At 36.8% G+C, this 27,444-nt stretch overlaps 1 protein-coding gene across 1 annotated transcript in view; it reads left to right on the top strand.

The window, feature by feature from the left end:
- Positions 1-27,444, top strand: part of FBN2 (fibrillin 2) — a 158,197-nt gene that overhangs the window by 62,576 nt on the left and 68,177 nt on the right. The window contains exons 14-23 of the mRNA XM_061378346.1: positions 485-607; positions 1,724-1,846; positions 3,518-3,670; positions 4,315-4,368; positions 9,131-9,256; positions 10,302-10,427; positions 17,799-17,918; positions 22,958-23,095; positions 24,405-24,455; positions 24,923-25,048. Of these exons, the coding sequence (XP_061234330.1) occupies positions 485-607; positions 1,724-1,846; positions 3,518-3,670; positions 4,315-4,368; positions 9,131-9,256; positions 10,302-10,427; positions 17,799-17,918; positions 22,958-23,095; positions 24,405-24,455; positions 24,923-25,048 (1,140 nt within the window). The remainder of the gene's footprint in view (positions 1-484; positions 608-1,723; positions 1,847-3,517; positions 3,671-4,314; positions 4,369-9,130; positions 9,257-10,301; positions 10,428-17,798; positions 17,919-22,957; positions 23,096-24,404; positions 24,456-24,922; positions 25,049-27,444) is intronic.

Genomic DNA, 27,444 nt, shown 5'->3' with positions numbered 1-27,444 from the left:
CAATTTTATTTTAGAGGCTACATCTCTCCTAGAGCGTTCCATGTAACTCAGTGTGGGAATAAAAGCTTCATAGAAAGCTCCCCTAAAGCTTCATAGAAAGCGCTCCGTGTATCAGCACTGCTGAAGAAATAACTGGGTTTAATTTTGACTATACTGTGTAAAAAAAAAAAAAAAATCCTAGACAAATAACAAGTACTTAATTCTATCAGGTTGAAGCTTTTTATCATTTCATGTAAGAAAGAACGATGCACCCTTTTCTTCCATACAGTCTGCTGAAACATGGGAAGTGACTGATCAGAACAGGAAAAAAAAAATCTGCCTTGTCTATACAGTGAAAACTCTTCAGACAGCTCATCAGAGTTATGAGTAGAATTTAATATTCAAGTGAAAGAGTATGTCACATCAGTCCTGATTGTTTATATTTACTGTGTCGTCTTCTGGAAGGTGAGGAACTATAAGCAGCTTTCTTCACAATATTTTGCAGACCATGATGAGTGTACCACTACAAATATGTGTTTAAATGGGATGTGCATAAATGAAGATGGGAGTTTTAAATGCATCTGCAAACCAGGATTTGTTCTGGCTCCAAATGGACATTACTGTACTGGTATGTACAATTGAGAGGTAATGCATTGAGTCAATCTTGACTGAAAATGTTTTTTCCTGTCCGTTCATTCATGCAAGATTTGCAGTCTTGTCAAACGGATTTAATATCATACTAATACTTTAGTAACTCATTACAGGAGATTACTTAAACTGCCTGAAGTAGAAATAGGTCTTTAACTTGCAGAAAGAAATAAATGAATTATTTAACAGTATTGTGAAAGCTACAACATATGATAAATGAGCTTTCGAAAAGTCTTGGGGCATTGTAAATACAGCAAAATATACAGGTCATGCATGAAACGGTAAAGTGAGCATCAATATGCAAGATTAAAAGATTTTACATTGGTGAACACACACAAGTATGTTTTCCACATCATTATTGTGGCAATTCTGAGTGCATAAGTCATAAGACATTGTATTTGCCACATAACATTACAAACTTTTTAAGGTGGGGTAATTGAAAACTTAGATTAAACATTTTTAGATTTTGAGTCTGATTTAGCTTCAGTTTAAGGAAACTAATGGAAGATACTTGCTGCAAGTAAAAGGGGGTTTGGGCCTCAATTATTTTTAGTAAGTACAAAATCATGTAGATCATTCTTTCTCTGACTGGAAGTAAAACTATTTGTAATAATTATGGCTTTCTTAATACATATATATATATTAATATAATATACATGTAGCTGCTGGCTGTTGAATTTGATAGAATTTGATGACCACTGAAAAGTTTTTTGAAATTAAGGTTTATCATCATATGGACATTCCTTGATTAGTGCTCACTTAACCGTATGTTAAAGCAAAGTTACAGTATCATGAGCAAGACAAAGGGGAAGGTATACCATTAATTTTGCATAATGTAGAATTTTAAGTGCCTGTAATCCTACATTTTTTCTTGGGTTATTTTTGTGATTTTTTTTTAATTGTTTTTCTATTTTTAATGCACAGCTGGCATTTTGTTTTAGTGTAAGTCCAAAATGAGATTTTTATTAGAAACAAACAAGGATATGTTGATGGTTCATCTGCTATCATAAAGTAATTTGGTAATGTTCTAAAAATAGTAATTGTAATGTTGTTTAAAGACAGCTAATAGATTTTTAATTGCGTTGCCTCCTATTAGATATTGATGAATGTCAGACATCAGGACTTTGCATGAATGGTCATTGTATAAATACTGAAGGATCCTTTCGGTGTGAGTGTCCACCTGGCTTGGCTGTTGGAGTTGATGGTCGTGTGTGTGTAGGTAAGTGTAAATATTCTTTTTTTCATTGAAAAGCAAGTGGAATTATCAGTTTGACAAATTAAATGAATGCATCAGATTACATTCTTTCAGATAACGTCGACATCAAACCACATAGGATCTGTTCCAGTATTTGTCTTTTGTTTTGCTATGTGTTTGTGTTCATGCATGTGCATGTGTATATATATATATATATACACACATATATATATACACACACATACTCGTATTTGTATCTATGTTCAGTTGTGTATCATCCAACCAAATGATTAAACCAGCTATGTATCTTGGTTGCAGCACTGATATTTTTCAACTCCCCCCTTTTCAATTCTTCAATTTGAAAACATTTTATTCTCCCTGTACCACAGTGTTAAAAAACTTTGAGCAGGAGAAATAGTGAAAACTGGAAAGACTTGATTCTGTGAATATAAATATCATTATTAAGAGCTATTAGGAATTTTTCCATTATATGATCCCATAAACCTAGAGTTAAAAGACAAGTAGTTTAAATTCCTCTTTGGCAGCTTCACGTTTGTTACATGGCCTTATGCACTAGATGTTACTGGTTACAGGGCTGCTGTTGGAACTGATATTAAATCAGGCCAGCTGGTTATAACTTCAGAACTTGTACTGAGCTGTGGCTAAAGCTTTGCACAATGTTTTTGCTATCTGCTGAGACACCTAATTATAACTCATTCTGCAGTTCACGTCTCTATCCAAAGCTATAGCCTGAAATCTGAGCCACATTTAACTGTGCTCTAGAACTATTTGCTCCATGGGATACCAATAGCAAGAGAAAATATTTACGTACGGTCAATCCTGTTTTATAGTAGCCAGCTTATGACACTCAAAGAGCCAGCAGTAAGGCATTGTCAGTTCTTATTTGGGTCAGCACAGGGCATTCAACATCCATGGTCAGATTTTTTGTGCAACTTCTCTGTTGTTTTTGGGGTCATCTTTAAGTAAGTGTCTGGGTTCCTTCACATACTCAGTTTCTGAGTGCACTCAGGCTTATGTCGTGGCCATAAGGTATGGTAGTTTTACAGGGAGATTGACAAGAAGCATAAAGAAAAGCCATGTTCTGGCCCAGTGCCAATTTACATATGAGCCTGTTAAGACAGCCATGTCACATAAATGTTGGTCTGAACAATCAACTGAAATTATTCTGCTGTGCTCTTCCTTCTGGAAATAGGTAGCCTCTAGTATTACCAACCCTGGGCTGCTGCTGAGTTATCATACGTAGGGAATGATTTTGGAAGAAAATAAATATCTACATGTCCAGGTTATGGTTGTAGTACTTCACAAAGGGAGGAAATAGTCACCACGTGCTGATTCAGGCCATTCTGTGTTTCTTATTGAGATATGTGTTGAGGGATTTACAAAGCTGCTGTGGTTGTGTGGGTTATCTTTGCTTGGTCCTATGGAATGCTCTTAAATTTGCTCACAATATGCTAGTCTAGATGTTTTTAATGTGCTCTGGACACAGCTCCAGGAGCTATTTTGAGAATTGGCCTTGATGCCATCAGGATTATTGTAGCTGATCAATGCAGGTGTAGCCAGTGTAACCATTTTGTTGAACAAATCTTTAATTTTTTTAGCTCTCATTGACATTGTCTGCATACATTTCACTCTCAGCCTAAGAAAATAAATTATTTTTTGCTTGCCCTTTCTTAGACACTCATATGCGTAGCACATGCTATGGAGGCATTAAAAAAGGAGCATGTGTCCGTCCTTTCCCTGGTGCTGTGACAAAATCTGAATGTTGCTGTGCCAATCCTGACTATGGTTTCGGAGAGCCATGTCACCCCTGCCCTGCCAAAAACTCAGGTAAAATTTTATGTTTCTTTGAACAATATAATGAACATACAAATTTAAAAAACTCTTGTTCAGATCAGGTTGTTCCTTTATTTGGCTATGAGTAATAATACTTTAAAGAGAATAAACAGAATTCCTGATGAATCTGTAAATTTCCTAGTCAGATCAATCCAGTTTAAAAGAGCAGCTTAAATTAATTTTAGAAATGTTACATTTGAATCAGTTTTCCAAATAAAACTGGTATTCAGTAAAAAAAAAAAAAATCCCTTGAATATAGAACAGAGATGATGTATCTTGGACAGTATTTCCATTCAGAGATTTCTGAGATAGCAGAAAAGTATTTAGAAGAAATAAAGTAAAGCTGGCACTATGGTTTAAAGCAGTAACTGAAGGGCACAGTACTGTCAAGACTATAATGAAATCTTGTGTTTAATTCTTGTTATCAAATTTCATGTTTGTACATATGTGAAAGTTCAGGGTGGAATGCTACTTGACATATTTATAGTTATTTGATGTGAACATTGGCATTTTATTAGTTACGTTGTAGAAAAATAAAAAAAAAAAAAAATCACTTGTGTTTGGATTAGAATTAAAGATGAAACAGTGGGAATAACATTTTCTTCTTTCCCCAACATCTCTTTGCTTTGACGGAGTAGCTGAGTTCCATGGCCTGTGTAGTAGTGGATTAGGTATTACCGTGGACGGACGAGGTATGTTGCACATTTTCTTCAGTGTATATCATTCAAGGTTAAAAAAAATTAAATAGAATTATATTTTTCTTTACCATACTACAGTGATGTTTTTTGCCTCAAGATGAGGATGTCCACTTTAGCATCTTCAGTGTCAAATACAGTAATTAAATGTTGTCTAAAGAAAAAGCTGGTATTCTTTACAGCGTTGGATTTTGCCTGACCCTGACAAGAAAAAGTCATCCGTTTTATAGGTTTTGCTTACAATTTCTTTTTCTTAGAATATGTGTAAGACAGTTCACCCTCATCTGGGGAATGACGGGAGCTGCTTATATTTGCAGTTAATTATCACTCAGCCAGGATAGCAATAGAACAGTTTTTCACTTCAGATCCAGTGTTCACTACATGGCTCTTTTCCATGGAGAGATCATTTCTCTGGTGAGTTAGAGTTGGAAGGGAGCTTACTGAAAAAGATCCTTCAAAAAAAGTCGTGAAAGTGAGCAATTGCATTTAGTACTGGGAACTGTAAAGCTCCAGCTCCTTTTTTAGTACCTCAGAGAGAGGAATATTAAAAAAAAAGTAGCTGAGCCAGGCCTGAAGTAGGGGCAATGCAGGCTGCAGCTGCCAAATAAGTAGAGCAAATTGAAGAAGGAGCGATGGAACACAGTATTATGGTTTATTGCTGGATAGTTCCCTGGTGAGTTAATAAAGTTGCAGCCAAATTAAAGTTGATACTGTACATTTACTATTTCAAGTCATTTAACTTGTAGAGGTTTTATCCTTCCCATCATTAAACCTCCACTTCAGTTCAGCAAGAGCATCATTATACTTAGTAACAACCTACATAACTTTAAAAAATATTAGTATCATAGAATCATAGAATAGTTAGGGTTGGAAAGGACCTTAAGATCATCGAGTTCCAACCCCCCTGCCATATTCTTATAATAAAAGAAATTCTGTTTCTGTTTAGTACTGTAAGTATATATGCATAGGTTTTTCTTCTCTATGAGCTCATTGTTTAACACATTGCCAAACTTACAAGTAATTTGAAATTCATAGAGTTTGTAAATTTTCTCCGTTTTCAGTGAAATATAAAAGGTGCCTTTGAAGAACCTCTAAATCTCATGGAGAAATAATGGCAGTGTATCCTAATATTGTACAAACAGCACCCTATCATGAGAATTTGCATGTAGTCTGGTTGGGGGGTTATATGTTCTTTTGGATACATGAGAAATACATTTTTTCACTAAAAACATTAACTGTCATCTCCACCAACTGCATGACGAAGCCTACAATTTCTCACGGATTTATGTTTCAGCTAAAATCTGTCTTTATTTCGTTTTTTTAAGAAAACCCTAATATTTTCTGTGCATCTTGTTCAGTGACCTTGCATACAGTTTTCTTGCTGCTACTCCTGTTACTGCTCATACCAAGGATCTTTGTCAATTCTGTTTCCTAAAGGAGAGGAATACTAATACCACATTCAGTCCCTAACAAAAATTCTGTTTTTTTCCTCATGAATTCTTATTATTAAGACTGAGTATGAATACACTCACTCTGTATCACTGAAGCTGTTGTGATAGGGATTTTATTTGACTTTTAGTTGATACATGGTTTGTTAATTCAACTGCAGTTCAAAACCACATGCCTAGTCCTCTCATTCAGCTTGCGATTAACAAAGCTTCATGTTTTCATGTGAGAAATCTGGACATAGGCAATGACAGATATTTTGCAATCTGCCTGGACTTTCTGAAGTCATGAATTTAATACAGAGAGATAGAGTCATGAAGTTGTGGGGCTTGCCCCAATGATAGAAACAAGTTCAGTAAACCACAGAAAACCTTTTCTGAAAATTAAAAACATAAAGCTGCATTATTTGGCTAATTCTTATTTTCTTGTGAAAATTTCAGATGTCTCATAGCTTTGACCTTAATCCAGGTATAACATGATTTTTCCAGATGTATATATGAGTATATGTAAATCATGATTTAAACTGCATTATGATTGAAAAGGAAATGTCCTTCATAAAAACTTGAGCAGTACAAGTATAAACCAGCCTTTTTATGAAGTCACAGCTAGGTCAGCACCCTTACTGTTCTTGCCAGAATTTGGAAAGGGAACTATTTAAAGTAATGGGCTTACTGTATGGGAAGAAATAATGTAAGTATTGAAAAACCCTCTTTTCCTCAGAGGCAAAAAAATATTAAAACTAGTGTTCTTCTGTTCTTACAGTTGGTAAGAATGTTTTGGGATTTTCCAACTACAGCAGAAACTCTATATGGGACTGTAAATTCAGGGAATATATGTAATTTATCATATTACTCTATCAATCTGAGAACAAATTTACATTTCCAGCAAGTGCTGTAGTTTCTGTAAGACTGAGTATGTTGTGGTATTGACCTATGCATTATTTCTGTATTAGGAAAAAGTATTTATGTCACCTTATAATTTATAACTTTGTACTTAAGTCTTTAAACTACAGTCACTGGGTTCACAGGAGAGGTATTTTGCGTCAAAGTATTCTTGAAAACACATAGGGCCCTATTGGTATAGTTGGAAATTACATCTGGAGGTCATCCAACCTAACCTTCTGCTCAGAACAGGGCTAACTTCAAAGGTGAATCAGGTTTAAGGCATTGCTCAGTAAAGTTTGTAATATCTCCAAGGATGGATTTTCCATAGTCTCTCTGGACAGCTTGCTCTAGTGCTTAACTGTTCCCATGAGGAAGAATTATTTTCCCGGTGTTCAGTTAAATTTTCCTGTGTTGTAACTGTTGCTACTTTTCATGCCATTGTGAACCTCAAAGAAGATTCTGGCTCCATCTTCTCTGTAACCATCTAAGATCACAGAACTCCTATTAGATGTCCCTTTCATCTTTCCTCTTGCTGGCTAAACAAGTCTATTCCCTCAGCCCCTTCTCATACATTAGGCACTGATCCTGTTAGGGGACCTAAATCACCCTGACATCTGCTGGAAAAGGAGCAGGGCAAGCTGTATGGTGTCCAGGAAATTTTGGAAAAGCACTGAGGATAATTTCTTCATCCAGGTGATAGACAGCCTAACCAGAGGAGAAGCATTACTGGACCTATTCCTTACCAGATGAACTATTTATAGAGGTCAAGACTGGTGACCGTCTGGGCTGCAATGATCATGTCCTGGTGAAACTCATGATCTCTAGGCTATGGGCTAGGTGAAGAGTAAAGCCTGAATTTTAGGAGAGCACACTTTGAGTTGTTTAAGGAATTAGTGGATGGGACCACCTGGGAAACTGCCCTTAGGGAAACAGGAACAGAACAGAGCTGGCAGCTCTTTAAGGACATTTTCCTGCGATCACAAGAGCTCTCAATTCCCATGTGTAAGAAATCAGGGAAGAAGAGGACAGCATGACTGAGTAAAGACTTTCTGGTCAAACTAAAGTGTAAGAACGAAATGCATAGGCAGTGGAACCAGGAATAAGTATCTTGGGAAGAATACAGGGACACTGCCCAGATGTATAGACATGGGATGAGGGAAGCTAGGGCACAGCTGGATCTGAGTTTGGCAAGGACTGTTAAGAATATGACAAGCTTCTACAGGTACATTGGTCAAAAAGGACCATTACAAGAAAATGTACACAGGCACACACAAACATGATAAATAAGACAGGAGAACCAGTAACTAACAACATGGAGAAGGTTGAGGTACTCAATTTTTTTGTGGGTGTTTTCACTGGTAATCACTCTTCCCATATCTCTCAAGTCTCAGACATCAAAGGACAGACTGGGGGAATAAAGTCCTTTCTATCATAGGAAAAGATCAGGTTCAAGACCACCCAAGGAACCTGAACATACACAAGTCCATGGGACCTAGTGAGGTGCACCTGAGGAAGTTGGCAGATGTAGTTGCTAAGCCACTCTCCATCACATTTGATGGCAGGCAAGTCGCAGGTGAGTGCAGAAAAGGGACTATCACATCCGTTTTTAAAATGGTGTAAGAAGGAGGACCATGGGAACCACTGACTATTGAGCCTTACCTCAGCACATGATAAAATCATGGAGCGTGTCCTCCTGGAGGTTATGTCAAAACATGAAAGATAGATGTGATTAGGGACAGCCAGCATGGCTTCACCAAGGGCAAATCATGCTTGACTAAACTAGTGGCCCTCTACAATGGAGTGATTGCACCAGAGGACAAGGGAAGATCCGCAAGGCTTTTGATATGATCTCCCATAGCATTCTTCTCTCTCCACTAAACTGGAGATAGATGGGTTTGATGGATGTGCTGTTAGATAGATAATGAATTGGCTGTATGGTCATGTGCAAAGAATTATGGTCAACAACTCAATGGCCAAGAGGAAACCAGTGACAAGTGGTTTCCCACAAGTGTCCATACTGGGACAAGTACTGTTTAATGCCTTCATCAATGATCTGTGGATCAAAAATGCCTTCATCAATGACCTGTGAATCAAAAATCCACATAGTGGATTGACCAGGCTTGCAGATGACACCAAGCTGAGTGATTCAGTTGATTTGCTAGAAGCAAGATTGGAATCTTAGCAGGCTTGAGAAGTGGGCCCATGTGAACTTCGTGGAGTGGCCCCAAACTGGACACAGTATTCCAGGTTTGGCTTTACTGTTATTGAATAGAGGGAAATAGAGAGCCTTCTGGATGCACCCTTGCTGTATCCTTGTTCTGAATGACACCCCCAGCGTCCAGTAAGTCCGATGTTGTTCACATCTATCACAGGCTCATATTTTCCATACCTTTCAGTACGTGTTTATCTTACATGTTGTGTTAATACAGATATTAATGAATGTGCATTGGATCCTGATATTTGCTCCAGTGGAATTTGTGAAAACTTACGTGGCAGCTATCGTTGTAACTGTAACAGTGGCTACGAGCCTGATCCTTCTGGAAGGAATTGTGTGGGTAAGTTGTTAGATTTTTTTTTATTATTGTTGAATAATTCTTCACTACGTTGATGCTAATTTGAATTGACAGAATTTAGGTTGTAGACATCTACTTCTTGAAGCTACAATAAAATACAAAAAAATCTCTAATGAAAATGCTAATATTCTTACTAATTTTTTTTTTTTTTTTTTTTTTTGCTATTTGGTGGCTGTTTAGAAAGTGCAAGCAGGAAATATCATTGCAGGTCAGGAATTAATTTTCTCAAAAGCATGGATCAGTTTGTATTTTAATGTAAAGAATTTGTCAAGATCACCTAAAATGTGGCCCTTTCAAGGGACACATTGTGTGATTGTACAAGAAGCTCAAAATTAACATCTGTGGCTCTTGAAAACACCAAATTCCAAACTATATCTTTCCTTACTTAAAATCAGATGAGGTTAGATTAACAACAGGTTAGTTTAGAAGAGGTTCTTTACAGCTGCCAGACTTACATCTGAGATTCATCTAGAGATGTTTAGACTTTATTGTCCTAATACTGCAGGAATTTATGAACATATCTTGCAAAATCTAACATGGCTGGGTAATTAAATTAATTATTAATTAATTAATTAATTTAATAAATAGACTGCAGTTCTATTTCATTTTTTGTTTTCTCCTTTCTCTCTTTCTCCTTAACTTAAACTCTCTAAAAAATCTCATTGATTTAAGATTTCAGTTGCAGTGTTAAGTTTGGGAAATCCAGCAGTTAAAATATAGGGGTTAGCCTGAAGCAGGATGAAGTGTCAGGTTTATCATGGCTTATCCTGTCAGTATTCTGCCAGCTTAAGCATTTGTTACATGTGATTGGCATTGAAGACTAGCTTCAAATGATAATTTATTTTTCTTTCAAAAATTAATCGATAGGGCAATGAGGAAGATTGGTTGCTTTTCATTGGCATTATTTGCAGTAAGATGAACTCAGGAAGTGATGTTAATTTTTTTTTTTTTTTCCTGTTCAGTGTGCTTGATGTGCTGGTCTTAATAATAAGCATTTTTTTAATACATCTAATTCATCTTTTTGCAGATATCGATGAATGTTCAATGAATGGGTTGCTCTGTGATAACGGTTTCTGTCGAAACAACCCTGGAAGTTACAGCTGCACTTGTCCAAAGGGTTATGTGCTCAGCACTGGGACGGACACATGTGAAGGTGAACAAAATTCCAAATTGTGTTAACTTCATTGCTTATGATATAACATTAAATAATCACAAAGATGCAGAATGGTGATGAATATGAGGAAAAAAGATGGAAATATTATGTAAATCATTGCATTACTCTTGTAATTTCTCTGCAGAATGGCAGTTCTTGCCATTGAATTTTTTCTAAGTAATCAGTTCATATTTATATGTAAATATTTTTGTTTCCTTAGATAAAGGATTTTTAAGCTGGAATAAAGAGAATATATGCCTGGTCTTGATCATGTAGCAATGACACCTAGTTTATCATTTAGGAAAATGCATCTGTTTTGATCACAAAGTCTGTTCTTTCTTTTCTCCCTTCAATCTGAGGGAACAGTTAATTCTACATCAAATTCTGGTATTTGTCATGCTTTATGTGATGTTTGAATTCCAGGATGTGGATGTTATTGCCTAGTAATACTAGAATTGTCCTATATTTTTTACAGTATAATAAAAATTGCTCTCTGATATTACTAAGGAACACAGATGTTAGAGCAATTAAAGTGTTGCATAGCAGAAACAGGTTTTATAGTGCTCAATCTGCAAAATTGTCTCAATGCCTTGTTCATGTAAAATTTATTCTTCAGGGTCTGTCTATATGTTTAGTTTCTGTACACCAAAAGATTTCTAGCTGTGAAAATAGTTTGCCGCGTGCCTTTAATATGCATGTTTCTTAAGGAATCTTCTAGAAAGAAAAAAAAATGGAATAATATAGTAAAGTGAGGTGTTCATTATGAAGATGAATAAGCCATCAACTTCAGAGCATATCACTGACCAAAAGGTAGACAATGAGATGCCAGGATGCAAACAATCTAGTCAAAATTATTGAAATAAAAATATATAGGTTTTCAAATATAAAATGTAAATTTGTTTTTTGATAGCATCAGTAATACTCATATTAAAAGTGGTTTCCTGATTGAGCCACCGCAGAGCCACCACAGCCTTAGGAAAAAAAGGTGTTTTTTTCTGTCTTCCAGGCATCCTTATCATTGCAATATGTTTTCTCCTGTGCTAGAAGTTTAGGGATCAGTACACAGTTAACCAAGTCTGGAAATCCCTTATCTTATGTGAGTGGGGTTTAAGTGGAGAATAGCATGCAGGAGAGTTATTCTTGAGTGGAAGTGAATTTACACATTCATTTGAATTAGTAGTTCGTCAAGGAAAGGGTGACTTCTTTAGACAGCATTGCTAGTTGATATTGACTGCAAAACCATAGTATAAAAAAAATACAGTTAAGATAAAGAAAAACTTACAGGAAAATACGATGGAGATCTGAAAAGATACTAGCAGTAATTCAAATGGCAGGCATGTCTTCACTTAATGGCACTTTAGTGCATTTTTCAAAGGAATATGACCACTTTTAGGTTTTGTCTAAAGGAGCTACGTACATTCTCCAAATTATGAATCAACTCTAAACCAGAATGATTTATTCAAACTAACACATATAGCACCTTTGACAGTCATCTAGGAGCTGAGATATTTCGTAGCTCAAGCCAACGTGAGCATGAGGTTGAAAATGCGCGTGCACCTTCTTTAAGCAGGCTGTTACCTAAATGAAAATCTATTCTGTTCTTAGAGAATAATTACTAAGATGATAATTCAAGCTCATTAGGTAAGACTGGGTTTCTATTTGGTGAATTTAGTGAGATTTTTACTGTCATTTCTTTAGTAATATTTTTTTTTTTAGATATTCATTAAAGAACATACATGTGTACATTTGCAATATTTGCACCTTGGCCCCTGCAAAGGCTAATGAAAGGGTATTATTTGATATTCCAAAAGATTCTATAGAAGGACAGATCTATCCCAGCCTCATCTCCCTTCATGGTGGTCATTAGGTTTAGCTTGTTAGTGAAAAGGAGGATATTTTGCCATCTTCATAGAAAAACACTGCCTGTGCTTCTCTTGGCTGTATTTCAAAATCCTGTATGTCTGCTGAACTCTGAGCAATGAGGTTGTGTTTGGGCATGAATGCTTCAGTAGCATTTAAAATAATAAAGCTTTTTGTTACAGGAAGAAAAAAGAAATCCTGTTTTCTCATTTGGGAAAAAAAAACCCCAACAAACAACTGATCACTAAATAAAACTTCAGATTTGTAAGAGTGTTTCCTTTCTGAACATAGCATAATCATCCTAAAATGCTTCTCTTTTTTTATTGTCTTTACAGCAAAATCTGAAGGATTTTCAGGTTTTTTTCAATACTATTATCTACACTAACTTACCTATGAAGATCATAAAGGACCTGTCATCTTAATCTAGAATCTCATGGTTAGATTGATGTTTAAATTTAGCTGATCAGGTAAAAAAAAACTGATCAGAAGCAGTTTGGCATAAAACTGTCTATAAGGCCTATTAAGGGTAATGTTGAGTGGGTTGGCAGTAGAGGAATAAATTCATCTCTTTCTATTGAAATTCTGGTTTTAGAGAAACACTATGCAATTCAGTTTGGAATTACAAGGTCACTATTTGTTAGAAGCTTCTGAAGCCAGACCTTCTCCACTGTACTCTGAAAAAGCTCTGATGCCTATTACCAGTATATTTTCAATTAATACAATTCTCATCAGTGACTGTGATGAACAGACAAAACCTTTCACTTTTTTTCATTTATAGCTCAATTGGAATTTTTTATCAGTTTACTGTGAGGAGTGGAGGAGTTTTTGAAGCTCCAGAGTCTGCAAAAGCTGAAATTTTTACAAGATTTGTGGTTTAGATTGTGTTTTCAATGACATAACTACTTAAATATAAACCAGATGTGCTTTGAAGTTCATTTTCAAGAATGTACAGTGGATCATTTCAAATTTTTTTCTCTGACATTCACGATGTATGCTCACTTCACTTAAGAAAAATAATGTTTAAAAAAAAACCCTTGACACATATTTTCATATAGTGGCTTTTATTTAAAAAAAAAAGAAAAATTTAAAATCAATTTGGTTGCTGGCTTTTTAAAAATATTACAAGAAGGTGTATGCAACAATTTCTGGAATTTGTTTACATTGTGCAAATGATACATTTTCATCTGATTCAGCAGAGCACTTCTGCTGAAGTGCATTCATGCTTTATTTTTTTTTTCCTGAATGGTGTTTTTTGGGAACAGTCAATGCAATATTATAAACCTGTTAATGCCCAAAAGCATTGGGTTTGTTTTTTGTTTCATTTTTTGTTTATTTGTTTTACTTTTTTTTAACCAGCAGAGTTCTGAGGGATGTCAAATGCAGAAACTAACGAACTGTTTTTTAGGGGTCAGAGGCCTATAGCATCTTCACAAGATTGTTTTAGAAACAACCAGAAGTTAATGTCTGCAGATAGGTATACTCTAATCCTGAGTGAAAGCTGTTCTCCCTCTTTCTACTTCGTAGAGAAAAAGGGGATTAAGAAATGCCTAACAAAATTCAGTCTAAATTTGTGTAATCCATTAATCATCACAATTTGAGTTACTTAGGTCAGGATGAGCTGCCAATGTGCTGAAGAAGATTTTACTGGCTTTGAGATGAAATTAAGATTATGTGGCAGTGATCCAAGTCAAACAAACAAAGTCTTGAGTGAGCGGTGTCTGAAAATAAGTATTTGGATTCTGCTTAGAATTAGGGAGCTTTGAAAGTTCAGATCCTTTGATGTTTAGAACAATACAGAAAAAGCTGCCATTAGTGCTTAAAAAAAACTCGGGAGAGATAATTGCAGGCACTGCAAAACAGTCCGATCAATTGCCTACAACAATCAGAGACACAGTGTGGGGGATCCTTGCCCCAGGTGCTGGTCTGGGGAAATAAGCCAGGAGAAGGGATCAGTCTAACACCTCTCACAAAGTGGACCGTGGCACAGAGTGGCATCTCCTCATGGATCTGTGCTGGCCCACACAGGGGGCCTATAGGGATGCTGGGAGGGGGCTCTTCATTAGAGGCTGTAGTGATAGGACAAGGGGTAACAGGTTAAAACTTAAACAGGGGAAGGTTAGATTGGATATAAGGAGGAAATTCTTTCCTGTAAGGGTGGTGAGGCACTGGAATAGGTTGCCCAGGGAGGTTGTGAATGCTCCATCCCTGGCAGTGTTCAACACCAGGTTGGAAGAAGCCTTGGGTGATATGGTTTAGAGTGAGGTGTCCCTGCCCATGGCGGGGGGGGTGGGAACCTGATGATCTTAAGGTCCTTTCCAACCCTAACTATTCTATGATTCCTTCACCTGCATCAGGGAAAAGTGGAAGGATGTCCATTTATGTCGTCGTTCCATGACACAACTTTCCTCACCCCTGGTGTCCATGGTGTCCAACTTCTGCCATTCTCATCCCTAAACATGGAAAGTAACTGCTTGCCTGTGGGATCAGTAAGGGGCAGGCACTGCACTTTAGAAGGGAAGGAAGACTGAGACTGAGAAAAGAATCATAGAAGGAATGGTGAAAAGGGAATGTCTGCTGGAGACAGCAGCAACCTGTCAGATTGAGTCAGTTGTTTTGCCAGGAATAATGTAAACCTGAGTGAGCGTTTAGACTAGATAATCTGATATTGGTGTGGAATGGACAGCCTTTTAAAAATTCACAATATTTTAGTTAATTTCCAAGAAAATGTTGATCTGTGTATTTAGAAATACACAAACCTTTTCTTTGAAAATCTGCTGCTTCTCTATGCTATTGGAGCTTGAAATTTCATGAGTAGTTTCTGTGTCAGGATGGTGCCTCTTTACTCTGAAAATGTGCCCAGATGTGGCCAGCCTGTAAGTCTCATTTTGCATTTAGTCCCAAATATTCTGTAGCACAGATTATGCCTCGTCCCTCATGGGAACTTCTCTGAAGCTGCATCTTAGCTAAAAGCAGGGAAGATCACTTGCAACTAACTGGAGAGAGAAACACATCTGCATAAAAGCAAAGATATAAATGCAGAGACTAATCAAAGGTCCTTATGACCCACAACAGACCAAGCATACAACATTATTTTCAAAAAATACACAACAGTTGAGGTTTGGGGACTTGTGACACCAGAAGCAGGATCTTTACCTTATACAGACCTTGGTGACTATCTTCCATGGGCTTGTCCAGACTGCCGTTGATTAATGCAAGCTTTCAGCATTCTAGGGCAAGGATTTCCAATTTCTCTACCTGCTGTGTAAAGAGCCATTAATTCACTTGTTTGGCTACCAGTCCTCTGTTTTTTTTTGTCTTTGACACGGAGAAAGCATGCATAACTTAATTTCAGTTCATTTGTCCTGCATTTTAATTTTTTTCTCATTTTTTTTAAAGCTAGCCAAACTGCTGAAAGCAAGATGCCAGATAGAGAGAAAGAAAAAGTGTATCTTTCTCCAAGAGCATTTCTAGATGGATAATTTCTCGACATACAGTGTATATTTAAGATTATTTCTTTGTCTCAGTGTGATCTGTTTCTAATTGTAGAAACCAGTATCTGGTTTCTCTGCAAAAGCAGCAGACTACTATTCACTACCAGGTATTACTGGCTGGGGAGAGAGAGCGAGGCAAAGGAGGCAGGGAGCATACCTTAGGTATTAAAACCTGAGGTAATAAAGTGTGAAATGTATTTATAGGGAAGGGGCACAGGTAAGCATTGGCAAGCCCTCCAGACTACCAGCTCAGATACAGAGGGACTTAGAGCTTGCTCTCTCAGAAGTAAGTGGCTTTCTAGATCTACTTCTGTACTGTGCTTCCCAGCACATCAATCAGTAAATAAGCAATGCCAGACCAGCCTGGCCTTCCCTGCTCATACACCGTGCTGTACTCTCCATAGTTAGCTACCTCAGGATCCAGTCTAAGACAAAATATGACCAACTGTGTCTAAGCAGGAGATTGTCGGAGTATGGTGGAAACTCTGCCTAATGCCCTGTGGGACTACCAGCCCATAGTAGGATGGGGTTTACCAGCTTGGGTGCTGCTGACGCAGTTAGCCAAGCACACCCGGCTTTCGAAGCTGTGTGAATGCACTCACTTAGCACACTGTCTTAACACAATAGGGCCTCCTAGATCTTACATCTCTGCATCTGTGTATTATTAATGTGTAAACTCGGTAATCCACAAGTTTAAGAGTAGACTGCACAAACATAAAGCTCTGTCACTATCCAGAAATTTGCTGGCATCCAAGTCCTGTTTGATCTCTGTAGGTAATTGTATAAAGGGACTATCTATGAAAATTGCCTTTTAAATTGTTTGGTTTTGGCATGCAAGAGAGATCAGTTTCCTAAATTTCTGGGCATTTTCCATCTTTTTTTTATTTTCTTTTTTAATCTAATAATATGTACATAATTTGGTGAGTATTTTAAAAACATATTCCTCAATATAATCCCAGAAGATTATGAAAGAATAGATCTCTAGTGAAATTAAGACTTGATGCATCATAACATACCAAATAGTAAATGGTGCCTTTTTCGTGACCTAAAAAAAAGGAAGCCATTTTTGTTTGTCTTGAAACTGATCTCTTGATGCTGTTAATGTTCCCTGTGCTAAACTAGATCCTGCATTAATTTATAATTGATTTAGACCAGGCTAGTTTAGTTTGTGGTCATGACATTATTCTTCAAGCACTACTAGCAAACATAAGCACTAAACAGTTTTATTCCTGGCCTACCAGAGGAGCTGTCTGGTTGGATTACAATGTATGGCTTAATTCAGGACCTAAATCCAAAAATGAAATTGGTTGAGTTGAGGAAGAAATGGTAGATATCCATCTGCAATTGTTCTTTGAAAGGATTTCCTAATATTGTTTTAAGCTTAAAACTGATTTCACTTAAAAAAAAACCCACCAGCAAATAATACAATCTGCAGGAGTCCTATTCTTACATGTGAACTGGCTTAAACAACTCACAGGGGTAATAAATAGTAGTTAGGGGCTCAAGGGAAGTACCATTTAAAGTATTCCAGTTTCAATTCCTATTTCTTGAACGCTTTCCAAAACTTGAGAATCACAGCCAACATTGTTATATTTTGCTCCTGACAGGGATTTCTTAATTCTTCCAAAGCCTCACAGAGCCATAAATGACAGAAACAATAAGGTCTTTGTTTGTGCACTGCATGCTGTGTCTGGAAATGCAGTGCATTATATGAAACAAGAGTTTTGTTTTCACACAGGACAGTTACAGTTGATGCCGGAAAACTTTATAGACCAAGTTGCTGGAAATTATTATGTTTATAGAAAAGAGCCATTTAATTAATACTTTCAAAATATGTGCCCCTATACATGTGCTACGTGCTGGTCATTGTATCTTTTGAATATCATGCTGAGAGGGTGAAGGAGGACAAATACACCAGGGCAGTCTTGGCAAAGTACCATCCACAGAAGCATTTATACTGTATAATATTTTCCAGAAGCACACTGTAGTTTTAACAGTGTCTTTTGTTTCTGGATTATAGATATAGATGAATGTGAAAGCAGCCCGTGTGTAAATGGTGCCTGCAGGAACAATCTTGGATCTTTCAACTGTGAATGTTCATCTGGCAGCAAACTGGACTCTACAGGACTGATATGCATTGGTGGGTATTTCCTCCTGTTATTTTCCTTTTTTCTTACCAACTTGAAAAGCATTGATCATATTGATTAAGCAAGAAATAAGGTATTTGAGTAATTTCCCTATGATTAGGAGACAGTATGTCTCCGTAAGTAAGACCAAACAAACACATACTAATTTGAGTGCTTCAATAGGAACAGGAACAAACTGAGAGAAACGTAATTTATGAGGATGTCAAAACTATGTTGAAAGTGGTGAAATGCAGGTATTGTTTGGTGGGAGCGAGTGCGGATGTCATTATTAATAGAAATTATCTTGTCCTTTGGAGAATGAGAATATGGGTACAGCTATTAGTCTGGTAGTAGAGAAACTGTAGAGCAAAAATGCTCGTTGTGTTCTTTAGCTACTTTTAAACCTGAGACAAGAAAGCAAGAAAAAGTGGAGGAACATCTACTCAAATAGTGATAGGAAATCACATGGCTTTTAGGGCTCAAGACATTCTTCATAAACTGCAAAGAATGATTTTCCTAGCTATAATGAAATGCTAACGGATTTCATTATAGCACAATCAGATACTTAACCTTTTTTGTAGGAAGCTGGTAGAGGTGAGTAAGACAGCTCTGAATTTGTCAGGATTCCTGCACCTGAAGCAGACACACGAGTATTGTCTTGATTGTAGACACACACACACTATATATATATATATATATGTATATATATATTTACATTATCTATTTAAAAATAAATAATGTTATCATCCTTTGAGGATTCTGTTGCATTGAAAAAAAGCAGAGCACTGCACAGATTGTATTGGAGTGAGCAGGAACAGTTGTCTGCAAGATGTCATTGGCATTATCTTTGAAAGCGATTCATTAATGATTTTTTTTCTTGCCTGTCCAAGAAAACTCAAATGATTAGAGACATCTGTACTTCTCAGGTGATCACAAGCAGCCATTGTTTCATCTTATTTGTGTAACATAATTGAAGTCATTTTAGTATACATGGGTTAAAGTGAATTGAAGTGTCACAAATAGCTGAGTGATGCTAATTTTAAATGTGCCTTTTCTTTTAAGATGGATTTGTCTGGTGTTCTTGGTTCAGCTTTCTTGCCTTGCCAAGATTTTCTTCAGATAGGAAATTAAATGCAAAGACTCAAGTTTCTATTTAAGGATGGAGTCTGTCTGTGCCTTAATATGTTTTTTAAGTGAATATGTTTTTTAAGTGTTTTTTACTTTTGTGCCTAAGCCTTCTCTTAGATTTCCCTCTAGCATCACTGGCCAGTGAAGTTTAGTGTTGTTTTTGTTCCTTTTTTTACATTGTGTTAATTTCTTGATATGATCCTGCTAATCTATGCTTTTTCATACTGCATATTTTCAATCTTGTGTTCTCACATCCAAAGATGCTGCAAGTTCAGTGAGAGCCTAATTCTAACAGTGTTATGGATTTATTTTGCGAATGGTTTCCACTGTTATGTTTAAGAATGTGCATTCCCACTTGGCCCACATATTAGTGATAGGTAACATAAAATGTAAACAAAAAAGAAATGCCTGAACAGTCAGATAATAAGTGAATAATAGAAGCCAGCTATGTACTGTAAGCCTAATTGTTAATTTTTCACATTGACCAAAATAGTCTCATAAAAAGGTTTTCTCAGAAAAAGATTTATAGCGTCAGAGCCCAATTGTGTGTTTTTCTACCTTGGCAAAATTTCCATTGTAATTGGTAGTGATTAGAGAAGGCCAGACTGGATTATTGAAAAGTAATTAAGGGCTTGGAAGTTTTAAGTAGTTTACTGTGTGAAAAACTTTCAAATGCTGTTGTATGCTATTCTACAGTAGAACAAGTTGTTTTTCCCCATTACCACTGCAGTGAAAGATTTGTATCTTGAAAGTATTTGCCCTAATTTCTTTAGTGGCTTGCTCCCTGTAAATCATTCCTGTAGCATCAGATAAGAAAAGCATGTGCCAAAGCATCAATGTATGGCTAAAATAGTGATATTGTTTGGGAATGTGTTGTGTTCTCTATAAGAATGATCAAAAATACTGTCAGATTCTGGACCTCCCCTTTGTTTTTTCTTTAATTTCAAATTTGCTCTCACGTCAGAACCAGAATCAGACCTATATTATGTGAGTTTTTCTTTGTTTCTAACTAAAGTTACTGAACTTAAAAAACAGCACAAAATTTTTAAGTAAAATCACATTGCACCAATGTTAGAATAAGAAAGGATTAACATTATATTACTGTTAATTTCATTTTTACAATTTATTGCTCCAGTGTATTTGTTGCTACTTGGTCTTACGGCTGATTTTCACTGTCTTGTCAGCTGAGGTCATGTACAGCATGTGAGACTGGTATTATATGGTAAAGCTATATGGCTGTTGCATGTTCTTTACTCAGTCTGGGGACAGAAGTCTTCAGTCTGGCAATTCCTCGGGTTGCTATGCTCAGTCTGCTCAGCCTGAAGGCTGAAGACCCAGGCGGCTTGAGCCATTTGCATCCATATTACCTGTACAAATTCGGTATAGATGTGAGCCTTTTTTTCTCTTTCTGTGAACTTTCCTGGGCAGGGAAGAGGCGACATGTTCAAATTACATTCAGAATTCAAGTCACAACACTTGCACTCAATATTTCAGCTGAAACCTCCAGCAAACACGGGATGATAGTTCAGCAGCATCCAGCAAAAATGTTGACATATTTTGCATTTGTTTTGTTTGCACACTGATAGTGTTTGCAAAGTTGAGTCTGCACTCTTAGAGGAAAAATGTGGAATTGTTTCTGAAATAAATCTGAATTGTTAAGTAAAAGCATTGCATTGTTATTTTGGGAATTGCTTATACAATAGCAATGCTGCTATTTATGCTTTTTGAAGTATGCATTTAATACATGCTTTTTATGTTTGTTTTAGTCAAGATTTGTGGAATTCATAAAGTGCACAATAAGTAGGCTGCCATCTGCCTGTAGTATGCATATATTCTTCTTCAAGTCAGAATCAAAGAGATGCAAGCCACCGAAAGAATGCTTTGATGCTGGATAATAACTTTTTCACCAAAGCAAGAGTCACAGTGACTGCCCATTGTAGATTTCAACCGGACAAAAGAGATTATGTAAAATAAAGGAAATAAAGTAACTCAGCCTGAAGAAGATAAGAAGCACACTTTGGTAGGATAATGTAGATGCAGCTGGTACGAGAAAAGTCACCTGATAATATGTATAATTTAAATACTTTTTGAGATATTATTTTGATTTTTCCATCCTGTAAAGTTAGCTACTAAAAAGAAATAATATTGAGCTCAAGAAACTTCTAGTTGATAAATTAATGGATGCATTCACATTTTGATAAAATAAGCAGAGACATCAACATATGGGCAGCAAGCTGGATATGGCGTAAAAATGAAGATAAAACCCCTGTATTTCCTCTCCCCAGGTTGGTCCCTCAATGTGGACATGTGGTGCCTATCCCATGACTGGCTAAGAGCTGACCCAGCTAATGACTGTGCAGGTTTCATCTTTGATCTTACTATGTTAACCCAAGTCTTGACTGTTAGCAAAAGGCTGATCAATGTGTGGGAAAAATGCCTTTTCCACCGTTCTACACCACTTGTTAGTTTGTGGACTTTTTTAAGGGTGGTGTTCTGCCTCACGATTTTGAGACCAATGTTAACTTAAGTAATACAACTGTTTTATACTGTTAATGAAGTACATTGCCCAGTTTCTAGAGCTGATTCCAGTCACATTCTTGGGCCAGGTTTTTTCCTCTTTCTTTAGCCAAAGAAAGGTTGTGCTCTCTGTGGTCTGCATAAATTTATTGCATGACAATTCTGTAGGAACGTTCAAGTTGTTTAAAAAAATAGTTGGAATGATTGTGTCTTAAGCACATTGTGCTAAAAATTAGGTATTAGTAATACTCATCAACAGCACCTAATAGATGCTCTGGCTTTTTTGTACATATATATAACTCTTAAAGCCAAGTCCTATTCCTCTTTCATTAGTCATCTCATTAAATTCATCTGGGCCACTTGCTTAGGTTTGTACTCTGAGTATGCACATATAATAAAAGTCTACCCGTGTACACTTCCCAATATGGTTTTGTTCTTTACAGATTGCTTTTCCTATCTGATCACAAAGGTTGTTGTCTTCTTCAAGGAATGTGTAATTGAGTGTAATATTGTAAAAGTACTGAGCAAAAGTGTTGCAAGTACAAATTCTAAATTATGTAATTGATTTAGGATCTAACCACCATTTTGAAAAACAGCTTGGGCACCAAAAGCATAGGTATAAAGACTTGAAGGTTTAGGTACGTAAATGAGAATTTCAGATTTCAGGCAGCAGAGAGAGCGGTTGTGGCTGAAAATCTCCTCTCTGCACAGTGGCTGACTAGCCTGGACAGCAGTTAGGAGGTGCTGCCTGATGTGGCTGGGCACTTACTGAAATGGGTTTGCCCTGAGCTGCTCTGGGTTCCCAGCCTGGTAACTCAAGTCATAATTCAGAAGCTGGATGTGCTGGGGCTGAGCTCTCTGGAGCCAAGGGTGGACTATAACCTAACAGGCATGTTCAAAGCATAGCTAATGCACCAGCAAAAGCAAACCCCTAAAAGATTACAGCACACCCTTATCCCCCACATTTTTATCTCTATTTCCTTCCTGATAACCATGAAGGTTCACTGAGTGGGAGAGAGGCAAGAGCACCTGAATTTCCTAACCCAGCGGTCTAGACAGTCATCTGGAAGGGTCTGAGGTTGTGATCTCTGCTTTTGTTGTGAATTGTCTATTTTAGGCTGATCAGTGACTTGGAAAAAGAAATAAATAAATCCACTGTAGTATCTGGAGGACCTCTGCTAGCTGTGGGACCTGAACTATAAAATGACTCAGTGTTCACTATTGCTCACTTTTAGTGATACTGCTATCCCTTTCCACCACTTCTAAACCAAAATATGTACAAAATTACTTTAATGGAAGGTTTTATTTTAAAAGAGAGCCTGTACTCTCTTGTCTACTGGTGGCATGAACATGGCATGCCAGCTGTTTTTGCTGTGATGATTCCATATTGTTTTCTATTCTACTGCAGATAGTCTGAAGGGGACTTGCTGGCTTAACATCCAAGACAGTCGCTGTGAAGTCAACATCAATGGTGCTACACTGAAATCTGAATGTTGTGCTACCTTAGGAGCAGCTTGGGGCAGCCCATGTGAGCGATGTGAATTAGGTATGCTCTCATATACTCCATCTTTTGGGCTCGATAATCTTAAAGGCCTTTTCCTTTCCTAGATCTTTTTTGTGATCTTTTGGGAAAAGGGAAAGGCCACTAGATAGACTCTCATAATTTTCTGTGTAGAAAGCAAACAGACAACACAAAAAGCTATGAAATGAAGTTGTCTTATTTAGCATTATTTGTAATCTCCACCATCAAAGATCATTCTAATAACTTAGGATGTTCTAATAACATGTGGATAAATCTTTCAATAATTACGTATGTTTCATCTCCACAGGGACTGTGCATTGAGCTAGGAAAGTAAAGACTACAGTGTTAAAGTGAAATATCTGGTAAAAGTCTTGTGGGTTTTTTATGGTGTGGACTGTTAACACTTTTTTCCAGCTGTTTTCAAATACATGGCTTATGTACAATTATTGATTGCAGAATAGTAATGCTGTTAGGTTACAGGGCTAGGTCGAGAAGTTGGAAGCAGGAATTCTAACTGTGTGCTTTATTTTGTGGAAAGAAAATACTGTGCTGCATTCTCCCAATACAGATAATTCTCCCCATTTGAATAATACCACTTGCAGCTGAACTAGTGTCAGGACGTTTTAGCTTTTCATTTTTAATTGGCATAATCACTATGGGCACATGTATCCAATCTAACAAGCACAGTGCAAACAACATCCAACAGGGCTCTTAACTGCAGTGCACCATTAAGCAAAGAGAAAGCTTTGGGCTCCAGCAAGCAGCATGGTCAGGTTAGACTTGTGGAACTGATCAGTCACTGATCAACCTAGACAGCTAATAAGCTCAGTCTGGGTATATTTGACCATTTAGTTTCCTATTCTCTAAACTTCATCAAGCTTTCATGTAGATACATCATGCAACATTTTACATCCTAAAATAATGTCATTTGTCAGATACTTTATTAAGCTGCAGTGGAAAAAAAGCCTTTTGTGATAACTGGCATTACTAAAGCTTTAAATCTTCAGGCAAGTGTACAGGAAATTTACCTTTCAGCTACATCTGAGTGCAGAGGTTGATATGAGTAGATTCATATCTACCTCTTCACCTGAGCATTCTTGTCTGTTAAGGAAAGCACATGACAGAGTTATTGTCTAAGATTTAATTTGCTCAAATATTCATTTGTTTTAAGCAACATAAATGATTCACTGCCTTTCTTGATTTATGCTAGAGCACTCACCACCTTATACAGTCAAATTATTAGAGAATTCAGAAGATATATTTATTTTTTAGTTATTTACTCCTATGTTTCTATCATTCTAATCAGTGATACATCTTTCTGGCTTGATTCCAGAGACAGCTTGCTCAAGAGGATTTGCCAGAGTGAAGGGTGTTACCTGTGAAGGTGAAGTTTTTGCTTCTTACTGAAGATGTCACTATTTTTTGTCTTAAAAAAAATGAGATAAAAGGGGATTTATTACGTTGGTTTTGTTAGGCATAATCATATTGAACGTCTTCACAGACAGTTACTGACTGTGGGGAAGTGTTATGTTACAGTTTGTTGAAGAATATAAAAATGATACGCAGAATGGAAATGATCCTTCAAAATACATTTAATCCCTTTAATTTTTTTTTTTCTCTAAAGCCATATCCATCAGCTTGTTTAAGAGAAGTGAGTGTGGGATCTTAGTGCTCTATGATTGAAGATCTTGAAAGAGTCCCTTGAGACTGAGCCAAATGCTTGTTCAGAACAGTGTTCAGAGAATACTACAGTATGGATGAAAGTCTCCTGCTTTCTTTCATGTAGCTTAAATTCTCAGTAAAGCTGTAGCTGTCTCCGTCATACAACTCAGCTCTTTGTTTCCCAAACAGATGTAAATGAATGTGATGTTTTCCCTGGGATTTGTCCCAATGGGCGGTGCATAAACAGCAGAGGCTCCTTTCACTGTGAGTGCCCTGAAGGACTGACACTTGATGGAACAGGGCGAGTCTGTTTAGGTAAGAGCACATTCAACTGTGCTAGCTTTCTGGCTGCGTCCAACAGCTGTCCAAAGTTATTCTCAAAGGAACGTGGAAGGATTTCTGAATTCCTCAGAAGCAGTTTGTTAAGCGTATGTTTCAGTTTAGGTTTGCTCAAACGTCAAAAGCTTATGCCAGCTAATTCCTTGGGGGAATATGAATGTTTGTGGTAAAGACTTGTTTTGCACACAATGCAATCAATAGGCTTTGCTGACTCCTGTTCACAAACAGCATTGTTTGGTTTACTGAGAGATAAGCTGATAAGCAGACAGCAGCTTGTGATGCACTGGGAATCTGTGAATGGTGCTCTTTTCCATGGCTATCCAGTCATTTTGTGAAACTCAGATACTACCTTGTAGCACTAATTTGGTCTGTCTGGGAGTAATCAAAAGAGTGCAAATAAAAATAAGACTTCATCTTTGTTGCACATATTAATTTCTTCTACTGCAAAACGTGGTGCCCATGAAGACATACATTTCTCCAGGAAAGACTTCAAGCACAAAAAATACTGAACGCCTGTTTAAGTTCCAGAAAACAGAAGTATCCTGTAGCAAGTCTATTTGGAATTGTTAGTCAGCATCTTCAGAAATCAGTGGGCAGAAATGAAAAAAGATAAAAGTCAGGATGTACTGGATATTTAGAGTAGGTTCTGGAATCCATATTATTTTTTCTTACCATTTCTAAAGGACTGTAAAAGTATGACTACTGAAAGCACTGATTTCTTTTAAGAAAACAGCGCAGAGGAACAAAAAATAACTTTTCAGCCCTTGCTTTATGTCAAATATTCTCCTACTCTAACATTCAATTTCTTATTTCAACAGTGGTCTCTTTCCTCAAGCAGACTGAAATTTAAGGGAATGCTTTTGCTTTAATTGTGCCTTACCAATAGCTGCTACAAATAGCTACCAAGTTGTGGGGGGTTTTATTTCTAGAGATATTTTTTAAAATCAGCAGTATTTTGAAATTAAACAGATGTGTATAAGCAGTATAAGTGTCTCATAAAAAAAGAAACAATGCAAAAGCAAATCTGCTCAGATGCATGTATCTGTTACGTTTGCATGCACATGCAGTTTTGCATGTTAGGTTTTACTTGATACTCCACCTTCCCAATGCCAAACTTACAGTTGCCAGTAACTGGCACCTGTGGCCATCAACTCTGTATTATTTCTTAACAAGAAATTTGATGAGGACAGGTGTGAATTTAATTGTGCTGGATAGCTATAATGAAAGTTGGAACAAAGAATCTGTTTTCAAATAATACAAAGGACTCCTTTACCCTCAAAGTCACATTCCCTTTTCTTATTGTAATGAAAAAATGACTTCTAATGTTGCAACATTAATATTACATGTATTTGCCTATACAACACAAGCACTGTGCACTATGTGATGTATTTCTGAAGCATGTTATATTTCCTACAGGATCCACTACAGTGTTTTTGCTGCAAACAAATACTTATTAGAAGTATGTTTGTTGAATCTCTGGAAATTAAAATAAATATAATCTTGGTATTCTTTTAACAGTTTCTGTTTCTTATATTTGCTTTTAAATTGTTTAATTTCAGATGTGCATAGGGTACAAAAATTTACATTATAAACCTGCATAAATTTGAACAGCTTGTATGGAGAACACTTAAGCAGCTCATCTGTGCTATTTTTAGATCTTGCATCTTCTCCAGAGTTTTTTGTGCTAAGCATTTAAGAGTTCCTTTAGGTTTTCTAAAGCCTAGGCTTCAGTCCAGTATATTATATGCAATATTAATGCTTATATTTGTAACGAAAATACAGCTGTTTTGCCTCATTCAAACAGGAGTACCAATTCTCACATAAACCAAAACACAACTGTTCAGCAACTATATTTTGGTAAGGTAATTGTTCCCAGCCTGGGATACCCAGCTCCACCGTCTTAGGAAACTTTATCTTAAAAAATACCATTTTGTTTTGTATCCTGCCAGTTACTCCAGATTGTTCTGCTGACAGGCAGGGTACTCAATAAAATGACCACACACTAGCTGTGTAACATGTACAGTTTATTAAACAAGAACACTAAAGGGAATAATCACACTAAAGCAAATAAGCATACTAACAAGAATCAGCACAGTAAAGCAAATCAGATAGATATATAAATATGTATAGCACTGAGGAAATTAGCAATGCATTAAATCATTACTGCATAGAGAGAACAGTGATTAAGAACAAATACATCACCAGCTGCAACCAAATCATCATCCAGACCCACATTTCCAGCTGGGAAGCCCTGTTGCAGCCAGTGCCAGGAAGCCCAGGTAATTTGGAAAAGTCCTGCATGGTGCATCCACCCATACAGTGGCTTCTTAATCACTATTCTCTTTATGCAGTAATTATTTGATACATTGCTA

This window comes from Neopsephotus bourkii, unplaced genomic scaffold (genome assembly GCF_033783945.1).
Source record: "Neopsephotus bourkii isolate Nb327-2 ecotype Australia unplaced genomic scaffold, CSIRO-AGI_Nbou_v1 NB_30, whole genome shotgun sequence".
Taxonomy (NCBI): Eukaryota; Metazoa; Chordata; class Aves; order Psittaciformes; family Psittacidae; genus Neopsephotus; species Neopsephotus bourkii.
Note: the sequence above shows the minus strand (reverse complement) of the source record. Positions and strands in the feature narration are given on the sequence as shown.